The following is a 15,525-nucleotide window of genomic DNA, read 5'->3' on the forward strand; positions in this document are numbered from 1 at the left end:
GAAAGTCACGTACATAATTATAAGTTTAACATAGTAATAAACCTGGAATGAATTGCTTCGTAAAAACATATTTATTGTATAGGTACTTAATTACATTTCAGTTGGCAAATATTAGCTATCGCCTGTTCCGTGCGTTGTGTGATCAATACACTATGCAGAATATTAATTACCTATATGCAATGAAATAACACATGATTTTGCAATAACTTAGCACTAAATTATCTATTAGAATACTAGGTATATGTAGGTATACAGAGAGCGGAATAATCACAGCAAAAATTACATTTTAACATAATATTCCGTAAGTCCTTCATAATGTGACGATAGTTGATTGTACTTTGTCCTTCTACCTACTGAAAGAGTGCCCAATTTATACATCAAACAGTGCTTCTGAAAGCATATTATGTAGGCACCTACTACAAAAACATCCAAATCACTTAAAAAGTTATGTTCAAGAGTTCCCTCGATCCCATTCATCCCAGGAACTCATTATCAAATCCAAACCTGACGACATTGGGACCAACTATGTGAAGTGTACCTACAGATACCCGTTCAAACATTTATTTTTCTCTTTATGATTTCAAGAATTTGGAGATATGTATAAAACAAAATCCAGACGAACTCGGAATCTCCTTCTTTAAAGTCGGTTAAAAATGATATAAGCTTATAGGTGGGGTAAGAGGAACTATGGGGAAAGAGAAACACACTTGTAGGAAAAATAAACAGTTACATAATATAAAAAGATATACCGGGAGTGGCCTGTAATATGAGCAAAAAATTAAACTGTAGGCTGTACTCCTCATACTGACCAACATTTGTTCGGCGACTTTTAAAAATAACTTGTGGTGTGATTTTTAATACACTTTAAAGTTTATTCTAAGACGCAATGTATTGCGAATTTTGATATGTTTAAGGCGTGACAAGCAACGTCAATCACAATGATGATGGCGTGGCGATGGCGTCCATTGAATATAATATTTATTTTGTATGAAAAATAGGGAATCTAAATACTTCATAATTTTTAAAAGTTGTTGAACAAAAGTGTCACCGTTTGAGGAGTACAATCTATGTTTTAATTATTTGCTCGTGTTAGAGGCCACACCCGGTATGTAGTATTAAAAACTACTTTGAATGATAATAGGCAGGAAGTACCTACTAAAAATAAAATTAATGCATAAATAAAATTAACATCAACATACATATAGCTTTCTATTTTTCTCATACGGTTTCTCTTGCCCCGAGCAAAATATATTATTTCTCTTACCCCACCTGACCTTAGGTAAATATTATTCATGCGTCGCTACACTCGCTTCACATACCTATAGTCGTATGTCGCTGTTTACTTAAAAAGTGGCACAATTTGTTTTTGTCGCTACAAAAACATATTCATCACTTTTTAAGTAAACAGCAACGAGTGTTTTAAAAGCGTTATTTTTTATTTAAATCGTAATTCTACTTAAAACAATGAAGTCATATTATGTACGATAACATCCATATAAAAGGAAACACTGAAAGCAATTTTTACTGATGAAGTACTTGTGGGATAGACCGGACGTCAGGAACATGCGCTGGGGAATAGTAGTATTGTTGGCAGCAGCTCTGGCAGGAGCTCTAGCGCAGTCGCAAGATTCTGTTGCTGAATTACAACGCCGTAAGTTTCATTTATATTGCATCAACAAGAACCTTATAAAAATAGGTACCAGTACCGGGCACAGGACTTTTTTTTTTTTTAATAGGTCTGCCAACAGCGGTTACAATGATACATTGTTAGGTATAGGTACATTTGATAGGTGTCTTAAATTTAATGCACAGCTAATTATAGGCACACACCACATGTGTAGACTTAAAGTTAAATTAATAAGATTAAGAAACTAAATAAAATGGGAAACGGAAATACGTTGTAATTCTACGGTTCCATCGAGGTGGATAGTGATCGAGAAGTTGCTGTGGTTGGCCACAAAGCGGCTGAATGCTTGGCTGGGTGGAGCTGATTTATAAATCAAGTGTGTAGATATTTTAAAATTGGTGCATTATGGGGGTCCTCTAATGATATTACCAAAGGGTACACAAATTATCACAGTATCTTACAATCTAGCTTTTTTTCAGCTAAGCGTACGTGCACCGGCGCTAACGAATTTTTCGACCCTTGTCCTCCAACATGTCCTAAGGGCGAAAAATGTGAGAACTTGTGGTCTAAAATACCATGCACGCCTATAGACTGCTGTGACCCTCAATGTCGATGCAAGACCGGATACTTCAGAAATTATCAAAATAAATGTGTCAGCGCAAAAGAATGCAGTAAGTGCGTTTTCATGACAATATTTTACGTGTTTCTCTTAATTTTTTGAAAAAATCTGCTTACTGGGTTAAAATAAAATAGTTCTTGTTATGCTATTAAGCCGATGTAATCACTGTCCTATCCATACGTTTTTATCGTTAATTTTAAGATACCCTTTTTGTGTTATTATCGATCCAGCTAAAGATATATCTTGCCTCTAATCTCAAGGTGTTAATGCAATCAGATTTAACAAAATGTTGTTAAAATAAACTTAAACTTCTTCTTCTCTTTGGGTTTAACAGTCTTAATTTGATGTTTATATCAGTACTATCAGTAGGCATATATTTTCCATTAACGTTTTTTTTTTCAGCTAATAACCAATGTAGTGACCCAAATGCAGAGAGAGTGGAGTGTGCGCTGCCAGCTGAATGTCGGGCGACTTGTGCAAATCCTAATCCCACGCCTTGTATTTCACAAATCTGTATAAAAAATGAATGTGTTTGCAAAAAAGGCTACGTGCTATCCGAAAAAGGAGGGAAGTGCATACTCTTAAAACAGTGTCCTCGTAAGTATAAAAAGGAAAATTTTATGGTGATATCTTTGATTTAAAACTCATACGCATTACATAATTTGTAATTTCACACTTAGAAATGAATTAAACATAAGAGATACGCTCGCTTGCGACAAATAATTTACCTCCGAATCAAATGTATTTGAATATTGAAAGGTGATTTAGGATAGTTTTATATACGTTCATCAAAGTTTTATAGTTGTTCAGGTTGGTTGGTTGACTGGTAGAGAATGCCTCAAGGCCTTAAGCCCGCCCATTGTACTCTTTTTTTGTAAATTAGTTCAATAAAGTATAAATAAATAAATAATTCGTAAAACTTATAAATAAATCATGCATTTATTCCATTATATTACGATAAAAACATAACATAAGTACGACTCGAGATCATTAACATAAATTAATTAAACTCGTGTACCTTTCGGTCAGTACTTTCATTAAAACTAGGTAACATGATTAGAGTCCATCTAAGCTAACTTTGAACACAACAATGTGAGGGAGTGTCATTATAAACATAATTGTTTCGTAGAACTTTGATATTAATAATGACATGCCACACTGTGTCCTTGCAATTGCTATCAGAGTTTAGCTTGGTCTGACTTTTACAAATCAAAATATACTTTATTCATGTAGGCCTAGCAACAAGCTCTTATGAATCGTAATTAATCTTAATCTAATTATCAGAGCAATTTATTGATGTTAATATTATTCCATAATAAAATTGGATTATTATACATATCAAATTTAACACTAAGAATTTCACAAATCGATCGTCAAACATTAAAAATTTGTATTGTATATAAAAATACTAGTCTAGAATTTCTAGAATAAAATCTAAATGTCAAAAAAAAGCATAAGTAACAAAAGAAGTAGATAGTATTACATCGGAATATCCATTTCCTCACCAATAATCAAATATACCTAATAAATAAATAATCATTTCGAATAACAATTTATCCCACGTTGTAATATAATTCATGTAGTCTTGTGTGGTATAATAAGCTTTAGAAATAATTAAGTTTACGCTTTACATAATTCTTAAATTTATTAATAGATAATTCAGTAATACACATGACTAAAACTAAATTATACTAGGAAAAAAAGTCTTCCAAGTCTAATCAAAGAACCTTTTAAATATCATTACATAATATCTATGAATCAGTTTAGTAAATCCGGCCCCGTAATTTATCGAGCGAATAAGTCGCATCGAACGCAGAACAAAGCCATTTGAAATGAAATTTATTCCGACCCAAATTTTTCTAGCCTCATAAGCACTTTATGACAATAGGTCACTGTGGTCCTAAACACACAGCTTTAGCCACTTATCGTAGCCTCCAAGCCCTGACATTTCTGCCAGGGGATTGTTGACACAGAAATATTTTCCCTGGGTATATTTACTTTTGCATTTTTCTGGGATAACATGTTTACTCTTAGGTCTGAAATTCTGTAAGTAGGTTCGGTAAATAAGCAGAGGTAAAGATTGAGGTAGGTAATTTATTTATACATTACAGACGGTTATAATGTCAATGACTTATAGGTAATTGTTATAAATAACTGACGTTAAATAAGCTTAAGATACATAGTATTAAGAATTACACTATTAACACATTTTTTCAACTGGATATGGAATGGGATTCCGATTTTCATTGCGATTAGTATAAGGTGTTTATATTTGTATTTAATTGACCCAATATAAATTATATTGGGTCAATTATTAAGCGTGCTTCCTTAGATTTGCTAACTACGAATTAAATACAAATATAAACACCTTATACTAATTGGTTTAACATGTGGAATATTTTCTTATTTATTTAGCTCCACTGATAAAATGCAAAGAAAACGAAGTATACAACCCGTGTAGTATTATATGTCCCCCTCAAACGTGTGAGTCCATATACACCGACTACGATTGCCGTGGCGCGACGAAATGCGTGCCCGGCTGCGACTGCATCTCCGAGTACTTGAGGAACGGAACGGCAAAGGACCCCTGTATACCTAGCCACCTGTGCCCACCCCGTAAGAATCCAGATTTTCGTATACTACTTACCTACTCATTTTGATCTTGATAAAATGAACGCTAAGTTTACAATACTAAACTGAAATAATGAATGGTATAAGCCTTTTTTAAATGACATTTAGAAATGTTTTTATCAATTTAATTAATATCTAGTGACGTAAACTGCAAGTATTATAAAATTATAATTTAAAAACCTTTACCAACTTACCTACTTCATAGTTGATACATAATGATATTGTTAATTTAGGTACTTACCAAGTGATTTGATTTATTTCTTCCAGCGCGACCAGTATGCGGCATCAACGAACATTATGAAACAAACGGAATCAAGTGCGAGCTGACTTGCAAGAACTACCACTTGGAACCAATAATGGGTCATTGTCAGCCAACCAGCGCCTGCTTTTGCGATGATGGCTACGTCAGAAACTCTAATGGATTGTGCATTCTAAAGAAGAAATGCCGTAAGTATCGATATCCTAATACTCAAAGACAAAACTGCGTTATTAATTTTCACACTTTTTTAAGCATTAGAATATCACAAAACCTTTACTTCATTCATATCACCCTACCCACGGGTAAAGCGTATGTTCCATTTGCCTTGACAATGTAATGTTCTGTAAGAATCCGATTGAATGCTAATCTTAAGGAAAAAATTGGCTGGAATTTATTTCACAGTTGATGTATGGTCAATAGTATAAAACAGCCACGAACCGCCGGTATAAAAAAAAGATACGTCATGCTTGCGTCATGCCCATGATAGTTTCCATTTTGCCACAACATTAAGGTATCCTCGCCTGTAGTTCTCCGACCACGCATTTTGCGCATGGTGGACAACGACGCGATTAAATCACTGTAAATCTGCTTATAAGTAGAATTCATATTCTATAATTTTGCCCTTTTTCAGCTCAAAATTTGGTTTGCCCGCCGAACGAAATGGTGTCCGAATGTTACAACAGCTGCCTCATGACCTGCAAGACCAGACTCCGGAGCGACGGTAGAATGTGCCACCTGGCCTGCATCGAGACCGGCTGCGTTTGCAAGGAAGGCTACCTGAGGCACGACAATGGCACTTGTGTTCCCATCAGCCAGTGCTGTAAGAATGTTGTTTATTTAATAGCATAAATGTCACTTTGACAGCGTACGTCATTACACTTCTTAAGGCTCCTCTTGTTCCTGGCGCTACGTGTACGAAAATTTGCCTAAGATAATTAGTATATTGTGCAACGAAGGGGGTTAAGTAACATTTTTCAAAAGAGGGATTTGCACTCGATTTTGCAATATTCTTACCCTTCATACCTTGTATTCTGGTTGTTATTTGTATCACCTAATACCGGTCCCGACTTAGTTACTTACCTATTAGCTTTATGAAAATGTACAACATTTAGTTTTCTAGGCAGTAGTATGAATGAAAATTATGCAAGTTATATAAAAACAGAATTTCTTAACAGTACCTACAGTTAACTTTCTTTTGTAAAGCAAAAACTAATTTGAGTGTTTTATTTTGTTATAATTATAATTTATGATAATTATGATTATATTATCAACAGCGCCACCTCGCTGCAATGACAATGAAACCTACTCGAAGTGCGGTACCGCGTGTCCCCCGACTTGTCAGAACAGAGGCGACAATTGCACTGTCTGCACTAAACAGTGCGTCGAGGATTGCTTCTGCAACAAGGGCCTCGTGCGCGCTGATGACGGCAGCTGCATCAAGCCTAAAGACTGCCGTAAGTAAAGAAAAAACTTTTTTGGAGTGAAAGTAATCAAAGAGGTTGTTGTCATTTTAACAGATGATTGTCCTACAGTCGTAGAAATAAGAAAATAAAAGTTTCAAATCCTGGGATGGGGCGTCGCTGTTTGTTTGGTAGCTTGGTATAAACCTTGAAGGGGGTGATACTGATAACTGCCATATACACGGTGGCTAAAAAATAACTGCATTCCCGTTGCCAGGGAGGTTTTGAGATTATACTGAGCAACTTTTACTATGGGACCAATCCCAAAATCGCGAAAAAATTTACCCTCCCTAAGAAAATGGTCCAGCCAAAATGTATGAAACAGTCAATTTTTTTTTCGCGATTTCGGTGTTGGCCCCATAGTAAAAGTGTATAATATAATCCCAAAACCTCCCTGGCAATGGGAATGCATTTATTTTTAGCCAACCTTTATGTCTTAGAGAAGATTTTATATTTTTTTTATCATAATTCATAACTTATTTCTTGGCACAGAACTGTTCCAACCTAAGAGTCCTAATAGTAGGAGATCCCACATATGGTCGACCTTCACCAATCTGTCTGACGGATGAAACTATGAAAATATGAAAGAAAATATGTTCCAGAACATAAATAAATCGGGTTGCCTAAAGAAATATGATCAAGGCTATTTTTAATAAATTTTGGAAAAAAAATTTTTTTCGGCAAATTTCACCGATTTGTCTGACGAACAAAATAAGTTTCAATGGAAAGTATACAACTTGTACAACATAAATCAACTAGGTTGCCTATCTTTTTCCGTTGCCGTGTTTAAAGAGGTGATTTTATATCGATAATTGCACTCATCTGTCTGACGCTTGAATTATATATCAAAATGATGGCAATTTTATTGCAAATACAATGGTGTAGGGTTGCCTGCGAAAATCCGGTCACGAATAAGGGTTGCCAGGCTTTTAATTAAAATAAGAAGGGAAGACTTTTAGCGATAACTCATAAACGGCTTAACTGATCAAGTTTGTTTTAATTTTATTTGATTGAATTTTTTAAGCACTATTTTCATGATTTTTTCCATATTTTTTGGATAGATGGTTCAAAAGTTAGAAGGAAAAACCTTTTTTTTTCTTTCTAAACGATTATTTCCGAAATGATTCACTTTATCAAGAAATGTTGTTTAAAGACCCCTATTTATTTTGAAAGGCCTATCCAACGACACCCCACACTATAAGGTTAAAACGATAAAAAAAATTGTCACACACATTTTGTTTCTTTCAAAGCGATTATTTCCGAATATATTCAGTTTATCAAAAAATGTATTCTAAAACCCTTATTCATTTTGAAAGACCTTTCCAACAACATCCCACACCATAGGTTTGACACGAAAAAAAATCCTCACGTACATTTTGTTTCTTCCGAGGCGATTATTTCCTAAAATATTCACTTTATCAAAAACTGTTTATTTGAAGAACCCTATTTATTTTAAAACTCATATAAAATGACATCTTACAACATAGGTATCAAACGAAAAAAAATAAAAAAAATGTATCTGACCATTTTTTCGCTTCAACCCTAGAGTGTGACATGTCGTTGGATATGTCTTTTGAAATAAATACGGTTTTTTACAAAACATTTTTTGATAAAGTGAATATTTTAGGAAATAATCGCCTCGAAAGAAACAAAATATGCCAGCAAAGATGCTAAAATAATGTTTTGATAAAGTGAATATTTTAGGAAATAATCGCCTCGAAAGAAACAAAATGTACGTGAGTTTTTTTTTCTTCGTGTCAAACCTATGGTGTGGGATGTTGTTGGAAAGGTTTTTCAAAATGAATAGGGGTTTTAGAAGAACATTTTTTGATAAACTGAATATTTTCGGAAATAATCGCTTTGAAAGAAACAAAATGTGTGTGACAATTTTTTTATCGTTTCAACCTTATAGTGTGGGGTGTCGTTGGATAGGCCTTTCAAAATAAATAGGGGTCTTTAAACAACATTTCTTGATAAAGTATATCATTTCGGAAATAATCGTTTAGAAAGAAAAAAAAAGGCTTTTATTTCTAACTTTTGAACCATCTGTCCAAAAAATATAGAAAAAATCATAAAAATAGTGCTTAAAAAATTCAATCAAATAAAATTAATACAAACTTGATCAATTAAGCGGTTTATGAGTTATCGCTAAAAGTCTTCCCTTCTTATTTTAATTAAAAGCCTGGCAACCCTTATTTGTGACCGGATTTTCTCAGGCAACCCTATACCATTGTATTTGCAATAAAATTACCATCATTTTGATGTATAATTCAAGCGTCAGACAGATGAGTGCAATTATCGATATAAAATCACCTCTTTAAACACGGCAACCACATAATAGTGAACGGAAAAAGATAGGCAACCTAGTTGATTTATGTTGTACAAGTTGTATACTTTGCATTGAAACTTATTTTGTTCGTCAGACAAATCGGTGAAATTTGCCGAAAATATTTTTTTTTTCAAAAATTTATTAAAAATAGCCTTGACCATATTTCTTTAGGCAACCCGATTTATTTATGTTCTGGAACATATTTTCTTTCATATTTTCATAGTTTCATCCGTCAGACAGATTGGTGAAGGTCGACCATATGTGGGATCTCCTACTATAAGACATTGTTAACTATTGCAAATGCCTATTTTTGTTTTTTGTGCCAGCAAAGATGCCGAAATAATGTTTTGTTTGTTGCAATACACATTAACTTATACGAAATAGAAGATACTTTTTACAATCTAATACGTATTGGGGTAGGTACTATACACATAACTATCCAATTCTGGGTATTTTAGAAAATCTTATGTTTTTAATAATTCTAACCACAGCTAGGTATCGCCCCCTTAAAGTTTTGCGCCTAGCTACCAGACACCCTGTATAATATATGGTATTTATTCTAATTTTGTGATTACAAGTTTTATAACCACTTCCCCATATTTTCTGATGCAGCACCTCGCGTCTGTGGTTCTAACGAAGCACTGGACCCATGCCCCCCTACGTGTCCTCCTACGGATGGCTGCTCGAACATATGGTCGAAGTTTAACTGCACCAACGCTATCAAGTGCTGCAAGCCTCAGTGTCGTTGCAACCCTGGCTACCTCAGAAAGAATACAGTCTGCGTCCCTATCAAACAATGTTTAAATAATTAAGGATCGATCACACTGTTAATTGACGCAGCGTAAACGCATTGCCCAGTCGTTGCGTTTTGTAATTGTTACTTATTCACACGCTATGTTTGTACGTCTATGTTTGTATCTATACAATTAACTCACCATTTCTAAACCTTGTTAAAGCAGAAAATTCTTCTGATGGTCAGTATAATATGTTGTTGTTAGTTATTTATTTATTAGCGGATATTTTTTGCCGAAGCATTTTCTGTGTATATAAATTTTAAGATGTTAGAACCATTGTTTTAAGGACTATAAGGACACAGGATTAGAACGATGCAAAACACAATTGGACATAAATATATTTGTTAAAGTACAACGACTGCAGTGCAATAAAATTGTTACTCGTATTGTTCGTATAAAAAAATTCAACAAATTGATAAATTACTTACAAATCCCAAATTGTTATTCTTAGTTTACTTTCTTAATCATTTCCCTTATATATGTACATAGATTAAAGAAGGATGAGTGTAAACATAAGGACGTAGGATAGTTACTACCGCTACCAAAAGAAAGTAGGTAATTGTAGGGACAATAATTATGTAGGGAATTGATTAAAAGTGTATTTATTACGCGCCTTGAACACGAATGTTAAGCAATAACTATCTCGAAACCAACATAAACACGAAAACTTTACACGAGTGAACATTAAACGTGTTACAAATGAACATTATTCTCATTTATAGACCACGAAATACATTTGAAACACTCGTCGCAGTAAATATAATCATAGGTTATTATTATTATTATAGGTTATTATATTTATATTTCGTAAAAGATCACAAACAAGGGGAAGTCTATTTAGGAAAAAGGAAAAATAATGAAGTTGAAATTTTTTGTAACATTCATAGTAGCGGCTTCATGGGTATGCAGAGTTTCAAATTGTTCACGTAAGACTGTCTCTCTTTATTAAGTATATGGTGCGTGATAATGTGTTATTTACCCAAATACGGGAAGGATTATGATTTCAGGAGTCTTTTTGTATCCTGTGTAGCGTCAAAACTATTTAATTTTGGTGAATAACATGTTAATCGATTTGAGTTTATGAGTTTTATCATGTGGGAAACTTTCAAAGAAAAGTTTTTTACGAAAAAAAACAACCCATACTATCTTAAAAACCATACACCCACAAGCCAAATTACAGCTTCCAATACCTATCCGCGGACACCGGACCGCCTGACCGCCTGAATCAATTACCTAAAACAGTTAGGCTTCCTTTTTGACAGCTGAAGCCTAAAATACACTTTTATTAACACCATTCCCCTATATTTGTTTTATGAAGTTGCGTTTTTATAGCATCTCCCTGCCCAGAAGGCGAAGTCCGCAACACGTGTGGATCGGCTTGCCCAATCACCTGTGATAATATAAATAATCCGCCAACGGTGTGCACTTTACAATGTGTGGACGCATGATTTTGCGCCAAGCGTACCTACTTATAACATTAACATTATCACAAATTTAATATTAGGTACAGGAAAAATATAATCGCCCCTCTATCTTGATAACTATTTTTATGATTAAAAGAACATTTTCTAATTTAATTTGGGATTTAAACGCCTTCTTAACACTGTTTATTATACTTGAAATTTCTATAAGATAACACTGAAAACACCTTCTTTGAAATAAAACAAAAATTGTTGAAATCAGTTCACATGATAAAGAATTATCCCTAAAAAACCAACATACATATTATGATATAGGTCGCTCAAATTATTTAGCGGACTTGCCGTACAAATAATTATGCCAACCATACTTCTGCTCAAAAGTATTTTGTGTTTATAGTTACATGATAAAATTGAAAGTTTGTACGGAACCCGCGGTGCGCGAGTTAAACGAACTAGCACTTGACCGGGTTATTTTTACATGTTTTTGGTGGGATTTTAATTGATTTTCTCACAGTAGGTAGTCGTGAAAAGCACTTTGTAATTACCTACTCGGCCGAAAGTATACAAAGATGGGCTCCTATCTTCGAAGAGTTGACGGGGCGGCTCTAAACTAACTCGTCCATTTATTGATCACATTAACCGGGCAACTAAAATATTAAACAGGAACTTTCATTGGGCATATAATAATATAATTTGGCCGTGCATTAATATATAAGCGCCAAATATATTAGCCTCAAATATAAGCATCATATTATTAAAAAAACTGCCAGCAAAATCAAGCCACCCAAAAAAATTATAGGGAACTTAAAGTGATAGGTTGCCGACTAAAATAATAAATTGGCAACTAATATTGTAAAGCGATCATAAGTTATCATCTAGTTGTTCACACCTAAGTAATCAACTATAGTCATAACTGAGCATGTCGTTTCAGCTAGGTAGTATTTTAACACGAAAGCAGTTAAATTTGATGAATATTGGTCACTTTTTACACAAAACACCTCAAATTAATTTACCATTACGTAATGGTCACTTATAGCCGAAATTTCTAATCATGAAACGCCTAATGGCCATTATACCATTAGATCTTTAAATTTTTAATTACTAATTGCAATAGTTACCACTATGTTCTGCTAGAGTCAAAAGATAGGTGCGAGGACGAGCAAAACGAGGAGGAGCGTGTTAGGTTGACCGTGTAATGACCAAACAAAATATTTTAAAAGAACTTCATTTTTGAATTAATAGATAGCCGTTTTCTTTTTAAAATGTGCTTCATAAATGGTCTCCAATATAATAATTCAGTTGCCAAATAAATACTTGGTACCTGCCTAAAAATAATCAAAAGCTGTAACGGCATTAAAATACAACTACTATTGATATATTTTGAGGCTCCGTTTTTGTTGCCAAACTATTAATTTTAGTACTCATTTCTATTTTTTTAAACTACCCAAATTCGATTAATTAGGTGTCCGAATGTTACAACAGCTGCCTCATGACCTGCAAGACCAGACTCCGGAGCGACGGTAGAATGTGCCACTTGGCCTGCATCGAGACCGGCTGCGTTTGCAAGGAAGGCTACCTGAGGCACGACAATGGCACTTGTGTTCCCATCAGCCAGTGCTGTAAGAATGTTGTTTATTTAATAGCATAAATGTCACTTTGACAGCGTACGTCATTACACTTCTTAAGGCTCCTCTTGTTCCTGGCGCTACGGGTACGAAAATTTGCCTAAGATAATTAGTATATTGTGCAACGAAGGGGGTTAAGTAACATTTTTCAAAAGAGGGATTTGCACTCGATTTTGCAATATTCTTCTTCTCCTTCTCTTCATACCTTGTATTCTGGTTGTTATTTGTATCACCTAATACCGGTCCCGACTTAGTTACTTACCTATTAGCTTTATGAAAATGTACAACATTTAGTTTTCTAGGCAGTAGTATGAATGAAAATTATGCAAGTTATATAAAAACAGAATTTCTTAACAGTACCTACAGTTAACTTTCTTTTGTAAAGCAAAAACTAATTTGAGTGTTTTATTTTGTTATAATTATAATTTATGATAATTATGATTATATTATCAACAGCGCCACCTCGCTGCAATGACAATGAAACCTACTCGAAGTGCGGTACCGCGTGTCCCCCGACTTGTCAGAACAGAGGCGACAATTGCACTGTCTGCACTAAACAGTGCGTCGAGGATTGCTTCTGCAACAAGGGCCTCGTGCGCGCTGATGACGGCAGCTGCATCAAGCCTAAAGACTGCCGTAAGTAAAGAAAAAACTTTTTGGAGTGAAAGTAATCAAAGAGGTTGTTGTCATTTTAACAGATGATTGTCCTACAGTTGTAGAAATAAGAAAATAAAAGTTTCAAATCCTGGGATGGGGCGTCGCTGTTTGTTTGGTAGCTTGGTATAAACCTTGAAGGGGGTGATACTGATAACTGCCATATACACGCGGTGGCTAAAAAATAACTGCATTCCCGTTGCCAGGGAGGTTTTGAGATTATACTGAGCAACTTTTACTATGGGACCAATCCCAAAATCGCGAAAAAAATTACCCTCCCTAAGAAAATGGTCCAGCCAAAATGTATGAAACAGTCAATTTTTTTTTCACGATTTCGGTGTTGGCCCCATAGTAAAAGTGTATAATATAATCCCAAAACCTCCCTGGCAACGGGAATGCAGTTATTTTTAGCCAACCTTTATGTCTTAGAGAGGATTTTATATTTTTTTTATCATAATTCATAACTTATTTCTTGGCACAGAACTGTTCTAACCTAAGAGTCCTAATAGTAGGAGATCCCACATATGAACGGACAAACAAAAACAAAATGTACGTGAGGATTTTTTTCTTTTCAAAAATTTATTAAAAATAGCCTTGACGATATTTCTTTAGGCAACCCGATTTATTTATGTTCTGGAACATATTTTCTTTCATATTTTCATAGTTTCATCCGTCAGACAGATTGGTGAAGGTCGACCATATGTGGGATCTCCTACTATAAGACATTGTTAACTATTGCAAATGCCTATTTTTGTTTTTTGTGCCAGCAAATATGCTGAAATAATGTTTTGTTTGTTCCAATACACATTAACTTATACGAAATAGAAGATATTTTGTACAATCTAATACGTATTGGGGTAGGTACTATACACATAACTATCCAATTCTGGGTATTTTTAGAAAATCTTATGTTTTTAATAATCCTAACCACAGCTAGGTATCGCCCCCTTAAAGTTTTGCGCCTAGCTACCAGACACCCTGTATTAATAGATGGTATTTATTCTAATTTTGTAATTACAAGTTTTATAACCACTTTCCCATATTTTCTGATGCAGCACCTCGCGTCTGTGGTTCTAACGAAGCACTGGACCCATGCCCCCCTACGTGTCCTCCTACGGATGGCTGCTCGAACATATGGTCGAAGTTTAACTGCACCAACGCTATCAAGTGCTGCAAGCCTCAGTGTCGTTGCAACCCTGGCTACCTCAGAAAGAATACAGTCTGCGTCCCTGTTAAACAGTGTTTAAATAATTAAGGATCGATCACACTGTTAATTGACGCAGCGTAAACGCATTGCCCAGTCGTTGCGTTTTGTAATTGTTACTTATTCACACGCTATGTTTGTACGTCTATGTTTGTATCTATACAATTAACTCACCATTTCTTAACCTTGTTAAAGCAGAAAATTCTTCTGATGGTCAGTTTAATGTGTTGTTGTTAGTTATTTATTTATTAGCGGATATTTTTTGCCGAAGCATTTTCTGTGTATATAAATTTTAAGATGTTAGAACCATTGTTTTAAGGACTATAAGGACACAGGACACGATTAGAACGATGCAAAACACAATTGGACATAAATATATTTGTTAAAGTACAACGACTGCAATGCAATAAAATTGTTACTCGTATTGTTCGTATAAAAAAATTCAACATTTATGATAAATTACTTACAAATCCCAAATTGTTATTCTTAGTTTACTTTCTTAATCATTTCCCTTATATATATGTACATAGATTAAAGAAGGATGAGTGTAAACATAAGGACGTAGGATAGTTACTACCGCTACCAAAAGAAAGTAGGTAATTGTAGGGACAATAATTATGTAGGGAATTGATTAAAAGTGTATTTATTACGCGCCTTGAACACGAATGTTAAGCAATAACTATCTCGAAACCAACATAAACACGAAAACTTTACACGAGTGAACATTAAACGTGTTACAAATGAACATTATTCTCATTTATAGACCACGAAATACATTTGAAACACTCGTCGCAGTAAATATAATCATAGGTTATTATTATTATTAAAGGTTATTATATTTATATTTCGTACAAGATCACAAACAAGGGGAAGTCTATTTAGGAAAAAGGAAAAATAATGAA

At 34.3% G+C, this 15,525-nt stretch overlaps 1 protein-coding gene and 1 long non-coding RNA gene across 2 annotated transcripts in view; one reads left to right on the plus strand and one right to left on the minus strand.

Annotated features, from left to right (window-relative positions):
* LOC134805539 (uncharacterized) overlaps positions 1-15,525 on the minus strand; it is a 624,519-nt gene that overhangs the window by 450,186 nt on the left and 158,808 nt on the right. The window lies entirely within an intron of this gene.
* On the plus strand, positions 1,528-14,689 carry LOC134800391 (zonadhesin-like). Its single transcript, XM_063772891.1, has 9 exons — positions 1,528-1,651; positions 4,662-4,862; positions 5,145-5,324; positions 5,768-5,956; positions 6,411-6,590; positions 9,538-9,734; positions 12,603-12,759; positions 13,222-13,401; positions 14,475-14,689. The coding sequence occupies exons 1-9, from the start codon at positions 1,528-1,530 to the stop codon at positions 14,672-14,674; spliced, it is 1,608 nt and encodes a 535-aa protein (XP_063628961.1). The 3' UTR covers positions 14,675-14,689.

This window comes from Cydia splendana, chromosome 2, assembly GCF_910591565.1.
Source record: "Cydia splendana chromosome 2, ilCydSple1.2, whole genome shotgun sequence".
NCBI lineage: Eukaryota > Metazoa > Arthropoda > Insecta > Lepidoptera > Tortricidae > Cydia > Cydia splendana.

What these genes read in the sequence shown, in the direction of transcription:
- LOC134800391 (XM_063772891.1), top strand. Translation starts at nt 1,528, where the DNA reads ATGAAGTACTTGTGGGATAGACCGGACGTCAGGAACATGCGCTGGGGA. An exon ending in CATCAAGCCTAAAGACTGCC is followed by an intron (nt 6,591 to 9,537) that starts GTAAGTAAAGAA and finishes TTTCTGATGCAG; the next exon opens with CACCTCGCGTCTGTGGTTCT. An exon ending in CATCAAGCCTAAAGACTGCC is followed by an intron (nt 13,402 to 14,474) that starts GTAAGTAAAGAA and finishes TTTCTGATGCAG; the next exon opens with CACCTCGCGTCTGTGGTTCT.